The sequence below is a fragment of the Cuculus canorus genome, chromosome 5 (genome assembly GCF_017976375.1).
Source record: "Cuculus canorus isolate bCucCan1 chromosome 5, bCucCan1.pri, whole genome shotgun sequence".
Taxonomy (NCBI): domain Eukaryota; kingdom Metazoa; phylum Chordata; class Aves; order Cuculiformes; family Cuculidae; genus Cuculus; species Cuculus canorus.
Genome location: NC_071405.1, coordinates 56000245 through 56015205, shown reverse-complemented (window position 1 = coordinate 56015205; position 14961 = coordinate 56000245). Strand labels below are relative to the sequence as shown.

The following is a 14961-nucleotide window of genomic DNA, read 5'->3' as shown; positions in this document are numbered from 1 at the left end:
AAAAGCAGAGTCACAAAAGGTAACTCCTATTTTGTGTCACTTTCACAATGTACTTTTACATGGAGCACCAAAGAGGCACAGCAGCAGCTAAACCTTCTATAACACACTCACCACAACAGCCACAGCACAGGCAGGAGCAACCACTCCTGGAAACTCTGTTTGGAGAGGCAAACAGGGCAGAAAGAAAAAGTCCCCTTCCTTCCTAGCACCTAAAACCACCAAAGGAGTTCTTCCACCATCTATCAGAAGGACTAGGCAATCAAAGCAATGGCTTTTGCTCACAGGGTGTAGAGCATCAAGCACTTCACACTCAGAAGTTCTTCATGCCATCACCTAGAAGGACAGCAGCAGGGCATATTGGAGGCTGTCAGGGATCTGATGTCCAGAAGAGGGTTTCCAGGCACAACAGTCAAGCTATGGGGCTGTGCCATATGAGGCTGCTCAGCCTTTAAGGCAGGCTGGCAGACATCTTCATCAGCCACGTAAGGTCAGGTCCTACATACCCAGGCAGTAAGAACTGGTTCCATCTGATGTTAAGACTTCCACACGGCTGCCCTTTCAGTATAACCCACCCAAAGGGCCCAACATGCTGAGCAGCCATGGCTTGCTCAACACCAGGACTGGCTTCAGCTGAAACGCTCACAGCATTACATGCTGGCACCCAGGCAGAGACTTGAGGGGCCTCATCTGTCAACATCCCATCTGCTAAGACAGCTGTAAATATGTACCAGTACACATTCCTCCAAGCTTTAAATCTGCTGTTTGTACTGAAGCTAAACAGAGGATGAACTTGGTCCCAGTGCTTCTACAGCTAGTGCTGCGAATTCTCTTATCACTTTTTCTCCTGACATGAGGTAAATAAGAAACAAGCCACACTGGTGGCAACAGGTAAATCACCTCTTATTTGAAACAGCTACCTCCTTTCACCAGGATCAGTTGCTTCTATTTAGCCACAATAGAAACATGCTAAAGGACCTCTGGCTGGGGAGATTTTAGACTCTCCTGTTCTCTTCATCTCATTTAGAATAGGATAACCCCACATTTAAGTCAGAAACTTTGCTGGCACTCTGATCAGTCACTTACTGCTGTAATTAACATTCCCACTGTGGGTTAAAAAAAAAGCAACACATACTTGGAATGATACATGGTCTATTAATTTTCAGAGATAACCTCACGTGCTTTGTGAGTGCCCAATGCTTCTTGTCCTGTCAGTGGCTCAAATCCCCTTGGCACCATCCCTTCAGTTATTTATGTGTATTGATGAGATCCCCCTGAGCTGCTTTCTCTCCAGGTTGAACAGTCACAGCTCTCTCAGCCTTTCTTCATGGGTGAGATGCTCCAGTCCCAGAATCATCTTTGTGGGCTTTGTTAGATTCTCTCCAGTATGTCACAGAATCATAGAATGGTTTGGGTTGGAAGGGACCTTAAAGATCATCCAGTTCCACCCTACCCCACCTTGGGCAGGGACACCTTCTGCTAGATCAGGTTGCTGGAAGTCTCATCCAGCCTGGTCTTGAACACGTCTAGGGTTGGGACATCCATGACTTCAGGCATCCACTGCTCCAGTGCCTCACCACCCTCACAGGAAAAAAAATCTTCCTAATATCTCACCTAAATCTCCCCTCTTTCAGCCTAAAACTGTTACCCCTCATGCTATCACTGCATTCCCTGATAAAGCACCCATCCCCAGCTTTCCTGTAGCCCCCTTTAAGTACTGGAAGGACACTATAAGATCTCCCTGGAGTCTTCTCTTCTCTAGGCTAAACAAACCCATCTCTCTTAGACTGTCCTTGCATGGGAAGTGTGCCAGCCCTCTGATCATCTTTGTGGCCCTCCTCTGGACTCACTCTAACAAATCCATATCCTTCCTGTGCTGAGGACTCCAGAACTGAATGCAGTACTCCAGGTGAGGTCTCAAGAGAGCTAAGTAGAGAGGCATAGCCACCTCCCTTGACCTGCTGGTCACAGTTCTTTTGATGCAGCCCAGGACAGGGTTGGCTCTCAGGTCTTCAAGTGCGCACTGCTGGCTTATGTTGAGCTTCTCATCCACCAACACCCCAAGACCTTCTCTTCAGGTCTGCTCTGAACCCATTCTCCCCGCAGCCTGTGTTTGTGCTAAATCAGTATGAGTCAGTATGAGTAAAAGAGGCAAAGCTCACCCAAACCACAGTAAACTTGTTTTTTGTATCCGTTCTGGACTGTTGTTCATCTTGAAACACAAAACTTTGTTGTGTCATTTAGCAGGGTGAATTTCTCTGTGTTTGCTCTAGTCTAGGAATACCAGTGCCCTCTCTGATACCTACCAGAATGTCCTTTCCAAGGGCTTCCTACTACAGGAACCTCTGAGCTTCCCAAGGTTTGCTAGATCAGAGCATGCACCAGCTCTGAAGAGCCAATCTCTAACACATGCCTCTCTTTTTAGCTGAGGTCCCAGGTGTCCTCTGTTCAATGTTGTCATATAAACTCATACAAATGCCCTCTCCTTTGATGGGCAAGAAGTCACAGCCTCTGAGACAGAATGTCATTTGTCCTTTTTCATGAACAGATGGCAAGTATGTGCCCCCTGAAACCTGCCAACAGGGCTATCTGGGAAGGTAAAGGTCAGCTCAGGGCTTCTCTTCTTCCCAGGACGGTGCCACAGTCTCACATTTCTGCTGGCTGATTTTACATACACTCCAGGAACAGTCCCCTGACGCCTTTCACTAATCCCCTGCAGATCACACCACCTAGACTCACAGCAGGACTACAGCAGAAACACAGCGCATGTGTGTGTGTATTTGAAGAACTTCAATTAAAGTAGAAACTGGTAGTGTTAAGAATACTAACATGAGAATTTTACAGCAAGAAGCAACTAGAACAGCCTTTCACCACTGGCAGCATAGCAAGGGAAATTATTTTTTTTTTTTTTAACTTAGGAACAGCTGCTACTGTTTTCCCTTATTCTGAACTAAAATAGGAATCAAGAACTTCTAATTTATGTGAAGGTGTAGGACGAGAAAGCCAGAAGGAGCTTACCCGCTGATGGAAACAACTTGGAGAAGAGTTTGGAGAATTCAGTCTCAAGTTCAATCTCAATAAGGCTTTAATGGTAAGGAAGTATCCTGAGAGAAGGAAACCATCAGCCTCGCACAACAAATTCGCATCACTTGGAGTCCCACCAATTAGTCTTAATTTTCTGAGAGCTGTTCTCCTCAGAGCCTAGAGAGTTAGGATCAGTGCATGGTCTAGGGGAGCTGTTGAACAAGAGCTCGGACTAGATTATCAAAATCAATTTTTTATGACCTCAGTCATTAATTGAAGTCATGACAGCTACTATAGATAAGCCAAGGTCTGCAGATGCAGCACACTTCCATGCCATTTGACCAGAATTTAATTTAGGAAAATGAGCACCCAAAACCACAGTTCCCGTTGACAGCTTGAGGGAATAGTGAGCTATTGCAGCTACCACCTATACCTGTACCAATCTGATTTGCAATGGCTGGGTAGAGGTCAGTGAACCTGTATAAATTCAACGTGGTGCTGAGTTACAGGAAATTACAAGCTCAATGTACACAGACCTTCCTCTGGATAGAGCACAGGCCAGCAGTTCAGGGAGATCAGTTTTATTCCTGTCTTTGCCTCTGATCTGCTGGGTAATCCAGAGGAAATAGAAATTACTTTCTCTGTATTTTCCCCCCATCTACAAAACAGGAATAATGTCCCTCAATCTCCTTTGCAAAGTGCTATGAGATCTACTTACAAACATTGTACCATTGAGCTAAGCATCATTAATAGCATTCCCCTCAAAATGCCACAACCATGATTGTGTAGGCAATCAAATTAAAAAATTAAGTTGACAGTTTCCTCAAGCACTGAATGGCAAAAAGAAAGGGCAATTAATTACACCAAACCTCAGCATGACATCCTTCAAACAGACAATGTTGTTCACCTTTCTCCACTATCACCTTCGCCAGATCTGCTGAGGGAAGCTAACAGCCACCATGGCAGGACCATGAGCAAGGGGTTACGGCCCAGGTATCTCTGCATCCAAGTGTGGGGGAATAGGAGATGAAAAGGAGGAGAAAGGGAGACTGACCTTCCCACCAAACAAGGGTGGCATAACACACAGGCAAGAGGGTGGCAGCAGCAGCATGTAGTAACTGCCTGGGCCACTTGTTAACGACCAGCCTTGAAGCAAAGCACTGATCTGAGCTTGACCCAGACAGCAGCAACTTTAGCACAGCTCTGGCCTTCACATACATATATACACGCACACTCAAAGCGCTCCCAGGCAGAAAATGCCTTGAAGCCTCCAATAGGAAGAAACACGTGTGGTTTTCTACTGTTGAGTGTTGCGGCAGCACTTTAGAGGAGCAGACCCACCAAGCTAAGCATGAACTCAGAGACAGCCCAAGGCTCATGGTGACTCTGTGAAGGAGCCACAGCCATTCACACAGCAGCCTGAAGGCTTCTCTGAGGAGAAGCAAACAAGTAGACGCAACACACAACTTGCACACAATATCCTGCCCAAATCCTAAAGACAAAAAAAAATCTCATTGTCTGTTGAGGTAGGCTTCACGTTTGTCTCCAGCAGCCTCTGTGTGAACAGAGAAGACAGGCCTTCTGTGACTGAGAGCTCTGCCTTACACACTCATAGATAAGTGACTGAAGGTTTCTACTTGTTACCGAAGTTCAGCTGTGCCAACTTTGCAAAGAAGCTTTGCAGGCCATTTAATACCTTTTTAATAACACAACATCTCCCAACAACCGGCTCCTTCCTAAGACACAGGCAATACTCTGGGAACTAGAGTCCCAGGGCAGACAGCTACACCTTTAGTAGCCTTCAGGTCCTGCAAGTAACTGAGCAACCAGCAACAAAGGCAAGTAACAAAGTCAATTGCTCCGCCTAAACCTTAACTCAGCGTAGCTGCTGCAAGTGACGTGGCCACAGCAGAACTTACCATTTTATTTTCTAGCTAGCATATAAATTATCTACTAGTAATTTGTGTCCCTTCCTAAACTTTCTAAAGCAACATAGACAAATTTCCATATGAATTTTAAGTTTTAAACATTCAAACCATTTAACCACAGAAAATTTAAATTAAATGCAACAACTTGCTGGGATTTCCCTTTATTTCACTAAAAGAAAATCCTTTAAAACCCAGTTTACTTCTTGCTGCTCACTCTTAATGATTTCTTTATTGCTTGGACAGGATAAAGCAGCTGGGTCAATAATTTTTCTACATATCCATACTTCCAAGAACACAACAGTTATTTCCATACAAAAATATTTAACAGAAAAGTGTTCCGTCATCTTGAAAAAAAATCTCTTTGGGGTTTGATTTCTTGAGTTTCCTTTTAGTCAACAAGAGAACCAGGATTCTGCTTCAGTTGCTTAGGTCATTTCTGACCCTCACGGAAGTGGGAGTTTAGAAATAACAGATGTATTGAAGAAGTGGCAGCATAATCAATTGTTTGATATTTGATCAATTCCGTTCTCAGCAGACGACAGCACTCAAGATTATATGCCTTGACTTATAGCTATTCAACACCCATACAAATCCATGCACACACACACACACATCGCCTAAGACCATATTCAGTAATAACAGGATTGTTTCAAACTTCCTCATCTCAGCCTGCTTTCTTTTGCTCCCACCCAAATGTGAGTAAGGAAACTTTGACCATGTTAGTCCAGAAAGAATCACAGAGGCAATAAGCAAGAGCCGGTGGCAGGATCCACTTCCCTCTCATTCTGTATGTTTGCACCAATACATCTTTTTTTAGTCCCACATATCTTAGGGAAAGCCTCTTAAAAACAACCCTGAGATAGTTTAATTTATCTTGTTATATTTAAGAGAAGATTCTTTCTCCATTTATTTTTCAGGGAAAGTGCTTAACCTTGGCCCTGGGGATTTGGTAGATGGCAGTGCCTCTCCTATAATTCAATCTCAAGGATGCTGTGTAATCCAATGCCCCTCAGATTAATCTAGCTATTGCTACACTTAAGGAGGCCAACCTACAAACTACTTACAGATCACCTGCTGCTACAGAACTGAATTTCAAGTTTTTTAATTTGTGTGTTTTGAGAGCAAGTCAAGAACATGAATTAAAGCTTTTATTCCCCTCTGGTTTACACCCACCAGTGCTTCCTTGGTGGCTGCAGTTCTGCAGATCCTTAGCATACATACATAGCCACAGCAAAGCTTAGCACTGTCTTACTGTGTTCACAAGATGCTGTTAGCACATGTCCTTCCTCCAGGAGTCAAAAATCTTTTCAAAGTGACTCCACGAGGAGAATGACAAAGTTAAAGCGTTGAGAGGGGCAGGACTTGATCCACAAGCAGCTCCTACATCAGCATGGAAACCAGTATTCAAGTTCCACCTTTCCTAAGCACAGGCCTTATGATTAGACTGAAGTGGGAAGCACATAATTTCTCATTGCTTTCTGACCCCCTGTCCTTGACATTGTCTATCTCATTCTCCCTGCTTTCCCCTCTGTTCTGCACTGGGCTTTGTGGAACCTCAGTCCCGCTTTAGTATATAGGGGATATCAGTACCTCATGGTGGGTTCTCCTCAGTGCCCAGACGTTTAAGAGGCAGGGCCTAAAACATTCAGCCAGGCAACACCAGGCTATTCAGTGACCCAGTGTTTTCATACAGGCGTGTACCAAGAAATACCATGACCAGACACTTCTATACAGCCCTCCAGGTCAGCAAAATTGTCCCAAACACCCTATTAACCCATCTACTCAAACTAGGGTTGACCAAATCCATATAGAGCTTGTTGGAATAGTAATATTAGCAATCTGAACTCCAAATTCATACTTGAATTACCTCAAGCTTGTTTGCAGTCTGGATATTTGCTCAAAATTATTTTTCTCCATTAGATTTAGAAAGCATAAAGGAGGAAGAGATTAAACCCATCTATTATTACATCCAGGTTTCTACAGCTACTTTCACCTGCACCTTAAAGAAGAGATAACAAAGTACAGCAACTGACGTGTGTTCACTGAATTTAAAGGCCAAGGGCTGATTACCAAAAACTACCTTCACATGTTCCCAGTCCAAAACTCCACTCCCAGAAGACCTAGAGATTTAAAATTAAACCCAGAAGTGAATAAAGGCAGACTGCTGGCTGACATGATCTCCTTCTTTGTTAGGCTTATTAGTTTGATTAAGTGCTACGTTAGTCACCCATACTAATTCTAGCTTCAGAAGAAATTAATCTCTGATAGCCACTTGGTCTCCATGGCCGCTGTGGTTAGCAGGCTTCATTCCCATCATTTTTTTGATGCAGAAGTGAAATGCATTAGGTGTGGGAACAGTTTTAAGCACACCACAAAGGTCTCATCTGTGTTCTAGGTTGTTTTCCCTGGGTCACAAACCACAGTGTTAAGTAACCAACACATACTTGTTTTCTGGACAACATTCATTTTCTGTCTGTCCCACAAGGATGCACACAGTCCTGCTGATTGTGATATGTTTTAACCTAAGTGAAGCACCTATGTGGGTGTGCTCTGACCTTCTGTCACAATTTTCAAAGACAAAATGAAGTCTTCCGTCAGCTGGAAGAAAAAAGAAAGGGAGTGCAGTTTGGAGTAAGAGGGCTCATGGGCTATTTCTCTGGCACCCCAAATTTGCTGTCCTTTCACTGATGGGTCTTTTTCAAGAAAGAAAAGTCTCTTTTATTCAAGATCTGGCTGAAGCAAGATAGTACTTATATCTTAGGTAGTCTGCTCACAGGAAACTGTAACCACACAGCTGACATTCTTCTTGTCTTTCTCAAGAGAAATCAGATTGTGGCCCAGTTAAGGAGACTAACCTGCATGGGACTTCTCCCTGACAAGGCCAGATGAGGACAGCTGATTCTCTTCCATCTCTGCTAATGGCTGAACCTAGCTAACCAGGAGCTTCTCTTCCTTTACTAGGGAAGAACATGTACTTACAATCAAGCATCAGGACTGTGGATATTAGCTGGATTAAATGGTTTAGTGAGCGAAGGTAGAAGGTGCTATTGAATTAGGGCAACCCTAGTCCATAGCATTTAATATATTAACATCCTTTCTGGTACTGTGTTGGGAGGCTGGGTACAAAGATTTCCTTTCTCTGCCACAAGTTTCAAGTATGCACAATTCTTCCTTTGATGGCTCAAGTGATTAGGTGTTAACAAGAGGAACCTAGTCACTTAAAGCTAGGGAGTTTTAGCATCAGGTTCACAGTCTCCTCCCTCTCCCTACTTAGCTAAGAGTTTCTCCTCATTCCCCACTAATGTTAACAGCAGGTACTTAAAGCAATTAGACATTATCACCTCTCTGGTCTTTATTACTTCCTAGTTTCCTATCAGCTACTTTGTACACAATAAAAGAGCTGAACTAACAAGACTGGTGCAGACTATTCTGCTTCACTTCTTTCTTCTGTATGAAAACACTGGGTCATGGAGCCACATGGACAGGCTGTGAGCTGCAGTGCTTTAGACCATTATTACCAATTGCCATGGTATTTTACAAGGGAGAAAACCACAGGTAGTACAACAACAGACATAAGGACATCATAGAAAGGTGACGTGGGGAATATGAGTAGACCACAGGGACAAAGAGGCTTGAGGGATTTCACAAGTCCTGCAGAACAGCTTGCAGCTGTGCCTGTGCTGTGAATTAGCTGCCACATAGATCTGCAAGTTGCAAAGGCAGCGTAGGGACATAGTGAAAATAAAGCCCCATGTCTATTGAGCAGCTCTTGCTTGCCTGGGAATAACTGGTGTAAACTTTTCATCTAGGGTTAGCAATAAACTCCTGTGCTCTCTATCTTTGGTATTCAAAAAGAGGCTTTCCCGTATTTGCTCAGCCAGGTAAAAGCTCGCCCTTTTTTTTTTTCTCTCTCTCCACTTTAACTCTCTTTCAACCCTTAATTTTAGTATAGGACCTCAGAGAATGACATATATTTTCCTTCTACACTCTCATCCCCCTGCAGTATTTCTAAGCCTTGCTTTGTTGTTCCCAAGAGAGAAGGGACAAGAGCTTTGAGCTCTTAAATCCTGCTGTCGGTTCTTGCCTGAAAGAGGTAAGTAGGGAAACTGAAGGAAAGCTGAAGAAAGGAGCCTTCATTGCCTACAGCATTCACCTGTAATGGAAGCAAAATGTGGGGTTAAACAACAAAAATTGACCCAGGAACAGAAATGAAGGGGGTACTTACACAGTTTCATCATTCTTGAACTCCAGCTCCCCATAAGTGTCTTCAAAGTCTTCTCCACCTCCTTTCGCTGTCCCTTCTACTGTCCTAAATGGTACTATGACTGTACCCCGAGCACCTGATGTCCTTAGGACTTTGACTTCCATCACACCAATGCTCTCACTGACATGAATAACATCACACTCAAACGTGAAGATGCCAGCATGGTCATCATCCAGTATAGTCACTGTGGCCACACAAGGAGAAGCCAATATGGCCTTTGGGTATGGGGAGTTACTGAGCTCTGGAGGTTCTTCACTCTCTACCACACGGAGGTTACTAAGTCGCACAAAGAAATGTTCATCTTCCTCAAAGATATCATCATCGATAATTCCCACTGAGAACTCCTTCTGGGTCTCCCCTGATTTCAAGACAACAGTCCCCTCTGTGAATTCATAGTCAGCACCGGCATTGGCAGAGCCATCCTCTGTTTTATAGTCCACATAGATGGTCTTGGACATGTCCCCTCCTTTCCGCACCACTGTCAGGAGAACAGCACCACAGTTCTCAAGACACTGGTAGGAGCATGGGTCAAAATAAATCTTGGAGATGAATTCCTCGGGTTCATCTGGCCGCACCTCATGCAAGCTGGTGCTCTTCTTAGCTTGCTCAGCTGCATGCTTTTTCAGAATATTGCCAGCTCCTGTCATCATTCTGGTGGCTTGAATGCGATAAAAGGCTCTGCTTTTTTGCTGATGAGACAAGGCATAGTAGTTAGCCATCTCTACCAGCTGGTCCAAGTCTTTCTCTGGGTGCTTTTGCTTCAGGTCCTTAAGGATTCTGATCATCTCTTTACGAGATTCATCTACCTCCTTTCCCTCTATAGTCACTAAGTTTCCATCCAGAAAGTGGGAGTTCATCATCTTGCCATCCATTTCTATTCCCTTAGGGTGATCACCTTCTGATTCTATGATAATGCCCCTGTGCTTGTCAGTACGGTACTTTTTGTGCATATACTTATAGAAAAGTAGACGTCTATCTGCTATCCAAGCCAGAAGGACACAAAGCGGAAAGAAGAAAAGTGTGAGCAGACCTTCCCAGACCTGAACCACACCTGGAGAGAAGACAGCAAGGATCATATACAACCAAATGTAAGCAAAAATGCTCCATGCCGCTGTGACAAAGAAAACCCTCAGGTGTTTTATCTTTCTGGTCTCCCCATCAGGGATCACATAGACACAGATGGCAATGATGATAAACATATTGAAAGCAGCGCTGCCAACAATTGTAGATGGCCCCAGGTCTCCAGCTATGAATCCATGCCCACACACTTCTATCAGAGACAGAAGGATCTCAGGAGCAGAGGATCCCAGAGCCATGAGGGTCAAGTTGGAAACAGTTTCATTCCAAATACGAATGGTGGTTGTTGTGGTCTCTCCATTAGGTTTCTTAATTGTGATTTCTTTTTCTTGTGATGTAATGACCTCTATAGATGCCATGAAACGATCTGCAATGATGGAGACTCCAAGGAACATGTAGATCAGTGCAACAAAGTATACAATAACACGGGCAATTTTGTCCCCCAAGGATGGGTTTTCTGGGTACCATATTGGCAAGATAACACCTTCCTTGCAGTCAAAAGATCCTGAACACGAGCTGTTTTGTACTGAACTGGTTGAGTCTCCCGTCAGGCCAGCATCCACCTGCAAACCATGCAAAAACAGTACAAAAGTAACCAGCCCAAAATGGAGGAAGGCCGAGGTGACAGGTTGCAAGCTTAACCACGCCATACACAAGATGCAACTTCCACTGTGTAGATCCAAAAAGGCCGAGAACCTGAAACAAACAAAACAGAGAGGGGGAAGGGAAGCATGAGAGAAGAGGAAGATGCAACATTACCCAAACGCACTTCAGTATGTCACCACTGAAGAGTACTGGTAGAGATGCATGGGTTGTGCCTCTGTCATTTTGAAGAAGGTTTTTAGCAAGGACTCTAACAAACCGTAGCATTTACGTGCCCAGCACATGAAGGTCAATTGCTACAAAAGTAACTCAGATCAAAAGCGTGTACCTATAATAGCCCACTCTTGACATATGCAAGAGAAGTACTATATGCTTAACCGTCATTCACCTAATGATGTCATGGTGCTCCCTGGCACATAGCACCTCAACTCAGCACAAGTAACCAAGTCAAGGAATCGCTAGCAACACTAGAAGCACCATTTCAGGCCAGTGAGCAATCTCCAAACGAAGTCCATTTGTAGGTCATAATTCAGTTATGAATTATGGAGTACTTAAGTGGCCAAATCATCCCCATAGCCATTCCCACCAATAGGCTGCAGAGTCTCCAGAAGGGTCCTAAGGCTCCCCTAAGCTTCTGAGGCACAGGGCCTCCACATTAGGAGGTAAAGCTGTCAGCCCAGAAACAGGGCAGAGGACTCATGCTCGGTAAAGCCCATTTACTCACTATCCTGTCCGTTGTGATCTCAACAATCACATTTTACATCAATAATCCTGCTTTTAAAAGGCCACAGAAACCTACAAAACCACCACAGCTAGAAAAAGCTGTTTTCATGAATCCAGAATACAGTGCAAAATGCATGTACCCTCCAATATTGTCTCTGCATCCCTGAGAAACTGATGTATTTTAAAATACCCTCTAAAATGAAAGTAAACTCTAACTTAAAATACCATGCAAAAAGAAAGGAGCTGATGGATGTATCACATAGATTTGGCGTATCACATAGATTTGGCATATCACTGCCCAAAAATGCTTTCTATCACCTATAGTCTACATCACTATAGGGCTTGCACCACTTCAAACTGGATTCTGAACCCTTCACGCTGTCATGGGTTACACTATTCTCCTTCCTTCATAACAGTTATCTGGAAGAATTTGGAATCAGGCTTAGCTGACAAACCACGTTTGTTAGTCCAGACACAGCCCAGCATCTCACAGGAAACATCAAACTTAATAGCGGCATTATCTAAAGCACTTGGAAGGTTCAAGAGCCTTAACTCCCACTAACTTTCATTGAGGTCTGCACTGCCAAATCAGTAGGGCTGGGATTCATTTCCGCTACTGTAGCTCTCTAAATCTTGGGCAGTAAGTTAAATTAAGTAATTGAGGCTCCCTTTGTAGTCAGAGGAAAGAGACAGCTGCTTCCAGAGGACAATCCTTACTGTCCCACCCCTGTTCTGACCCAAAAGATGTACTTAAGACACACACCTCCAGAGGGCATTTTTCCTTTCCCATGTCTCTCCATGGTCTCCAGAGGGCCAGACAGAAAATTTAAAGCAGATGCCTAACCTTCAGATGGCAGCAGTTAGAAGAGATAAACTGGCCCCTAACCACCTCAGCAGGTCCCTCCTCTCTCCTTTGTACTGTAAATATTCCAGGCAACATTTTAATGCTACCAGCATTAACAAATGTATCTCAAATGGCTATTTTATCAACATGTTCTCTTGCTCAACTATTTCCAAAAGCGGGTGCAGTCTTCCTGATATCAACAAAAACATTTTCAACTTTCAGATAAAAATCTATAAAGACAAGCGAAACAGGAAGGAAAGCGTGAACAAGGACTGCAAATGAACAAAATCGCTCCTGACAAAGCACAGCAGAGGGGGGAGAATTGATTATGCAGTATCAGGATCACAAATCCATATCTGACACCCTTGATATGAAAAAACAATACACTTCTTCATGCTACCTGGACTAATTCAGAAGAGACACATTATCTCACATTAGCCTATTTAACTGCCTGTCTACCCTCACCCCAGTGCCTAAGCGAGCCCCCAGGGAGCAGAGGGACCCCAGCCCCAGTATGAGACATTAGCGAGCCCCACTCTCAGCCTTTGAAGTCTGGAAGACTGAACTATCCAGCCCATACAGCCTGAGTTCAGTTTGACACCCTCGTTGTGTCTTCCCTTCCGCTCCACATGGTATTTTATCAGATCTCTGGCTGCAGGATGTTGGGAAATCCCCAAGAAAGGGCCAGTGAATATGTGGAGAGGGACTATGAGCAGCAAGCCCAAAATCTCTGGGCTGTGAGGTAGATGTGTGCACATGCACAGTAAAGATGACACATTCCAGATGCCTTTGACTCAAGGTGCACACAGAGACCAACAGCACAAGCACAGCAGCTCCAAATACACCCCGGGCACATCAGATCATCCTTTTCTGTACTGCAGTTGTTGGCAGATATCCACTAACCTCTTGACACTTCCAGCTCCCAGCTCCTACTTAACTGTACAGCAGCCAGTAGGTGCTGTGTTTTCCAAGATCAGCCATGTAGAAACGGCTGACAGAAAGACAGGAGTAATTTCAAAAACATCTACGTGACTCAAGCCCCTAAATCTGTTTTCAAAGATGATTTAAGAGTCTAAGTATCACTTAAATTCAGAGCCCTGCCTAGGAATAGTACAATGACTAAACTGCCCTCTGAAATAAATCACTACTACCACCAACCTCCCTCTCTGCAGGACAACCACCTTCTGTAATTGACACTATCTGTCTATCTTCTGTGATGCTGTGATGGTTTCTATTGCTAGCCATTCCTCACCACGCTCCAGGACTTTGCCAATCCTTCTTAAATTTTTAATTTGATTTTAAGTGGAGAGTAATTTTATTATTATTCCTCAAGCTAATCATATATTTCAAAAACAATCTCTGTCAGAGTAGCCTCTGGTTATGTGTTTGGACCTCTAAACTCAGGCTATGGGTTGTAGACTAAAATCTCCGAATGTGATAATACGTTTCTTTACTGGTTTTCACTTGCTTTGACAAACATTTTAAAGTTAAGGGAAGGTCACCATCATTTTCTAAAATGATACAAAAATGATCTGATCCTGTAACTCTTTGACACAGATAAAACTCAACAGTGAGATAAACAGGAATTTTTCCCACAGACACACTGTCTAATAAGATCTTAATATGGGTTCATTAACATTAACCTAACAAATCTGAAAAACACAATGAAACATTCTTACTGTCATCCCCTCTTGGGAACTGGTGCAAAAGGGCTTTATAACATAGAATAAGACTATTAAATTTTAAAACTGCTGTTAATAAAACATTGAGGAAACAGTTTTAACATTCAGATGACAGAGGACAGAAGAGTTAAAACTCACTCTCTAGCTCTAGGTCAGCAAGGTTGCTTACACAAGGTGCACATTTTCCCTAAGATATATTAGCTAAAGTCAGTCCAGAAATCGCAGCAGGGGATCTACGCAGCTCTGGCCTGCCCAAAGTGAAGTAGACACTTCCTCTGCCCCTCCACTAAGCAGCAGCTTTGATCTCAGCAGGTCTACCTGTGACAAGAGCCACCCTTCAGTGCAAGTCCTGCTCTGAGGACTAAGCCTCCAGGCAGGCTTGCAGCACAGTCCTGAGTCACTGCTAGTCACCCAGGAAGCATCACAGTGTCACTCCTCTGATGCCCATGCAACAAAACACATCCACATATGACACACATTAGTGTCATTCCGACAACGTCACTGCCCTTGTCCTGCGGGATGCAAACAACAGGAGACTGCAGCAACAGTCAGTTGGTATTGGATGATCTCTGGCTTTATACCATCAGGACCAGATGTAATTTTCCCTCACTAATCTGTGCCCTACTATTGCTATCACATCGAATACCTGCTAATAAGGGCAGCAGTACTGAATGAAGTGTCCCCTGTCTGGTAGGATAAATTCAAAGCATACAATCAGTGCAAAAGAGAGAGAAAAAGCTGAAAGCATCTATGCAACAGAATGAGCTAGTTTTCAATAGCAAGGCTCTGAGAAGATGCATAACAGTTATTTTAGCAGAG

General features: G+C 43.8%; 1 protein-coding gene across 8 annotated transcripts in view; it reads right to left on the bottom strand.

The window, feature by feature from the left end:
* The window catches only part of SLC8A3 (solute carrier family 8 member A3), a 125059-nt gene that overhangs the window by 93573 nt on the left and 16525 nt on the right, over positions 1-14961 (bottom strand). For 4 of the 8 annotated variants that reach the window (XM_054068451.1, XM_054068454.1, XM_054068452.1 and 1 more), the window contains one exon: positions 9175-10986. The exons of 3 other annotated variants lie outside the window; for them this stretch is intronic. In XM_054068451.1, the coding sequence (XP_053924426.1) occupies positions 9175-10940 (1766 nt within the window). In that variant the 5' untranslated portion in view covers positions 10941-10986. The remainder of the gene's footprint in view (positions 1-9174; positions 10987-14961) is intronic. One more of the 8 variants, XM_054068455.1, reaches the window with a different exon arrangement.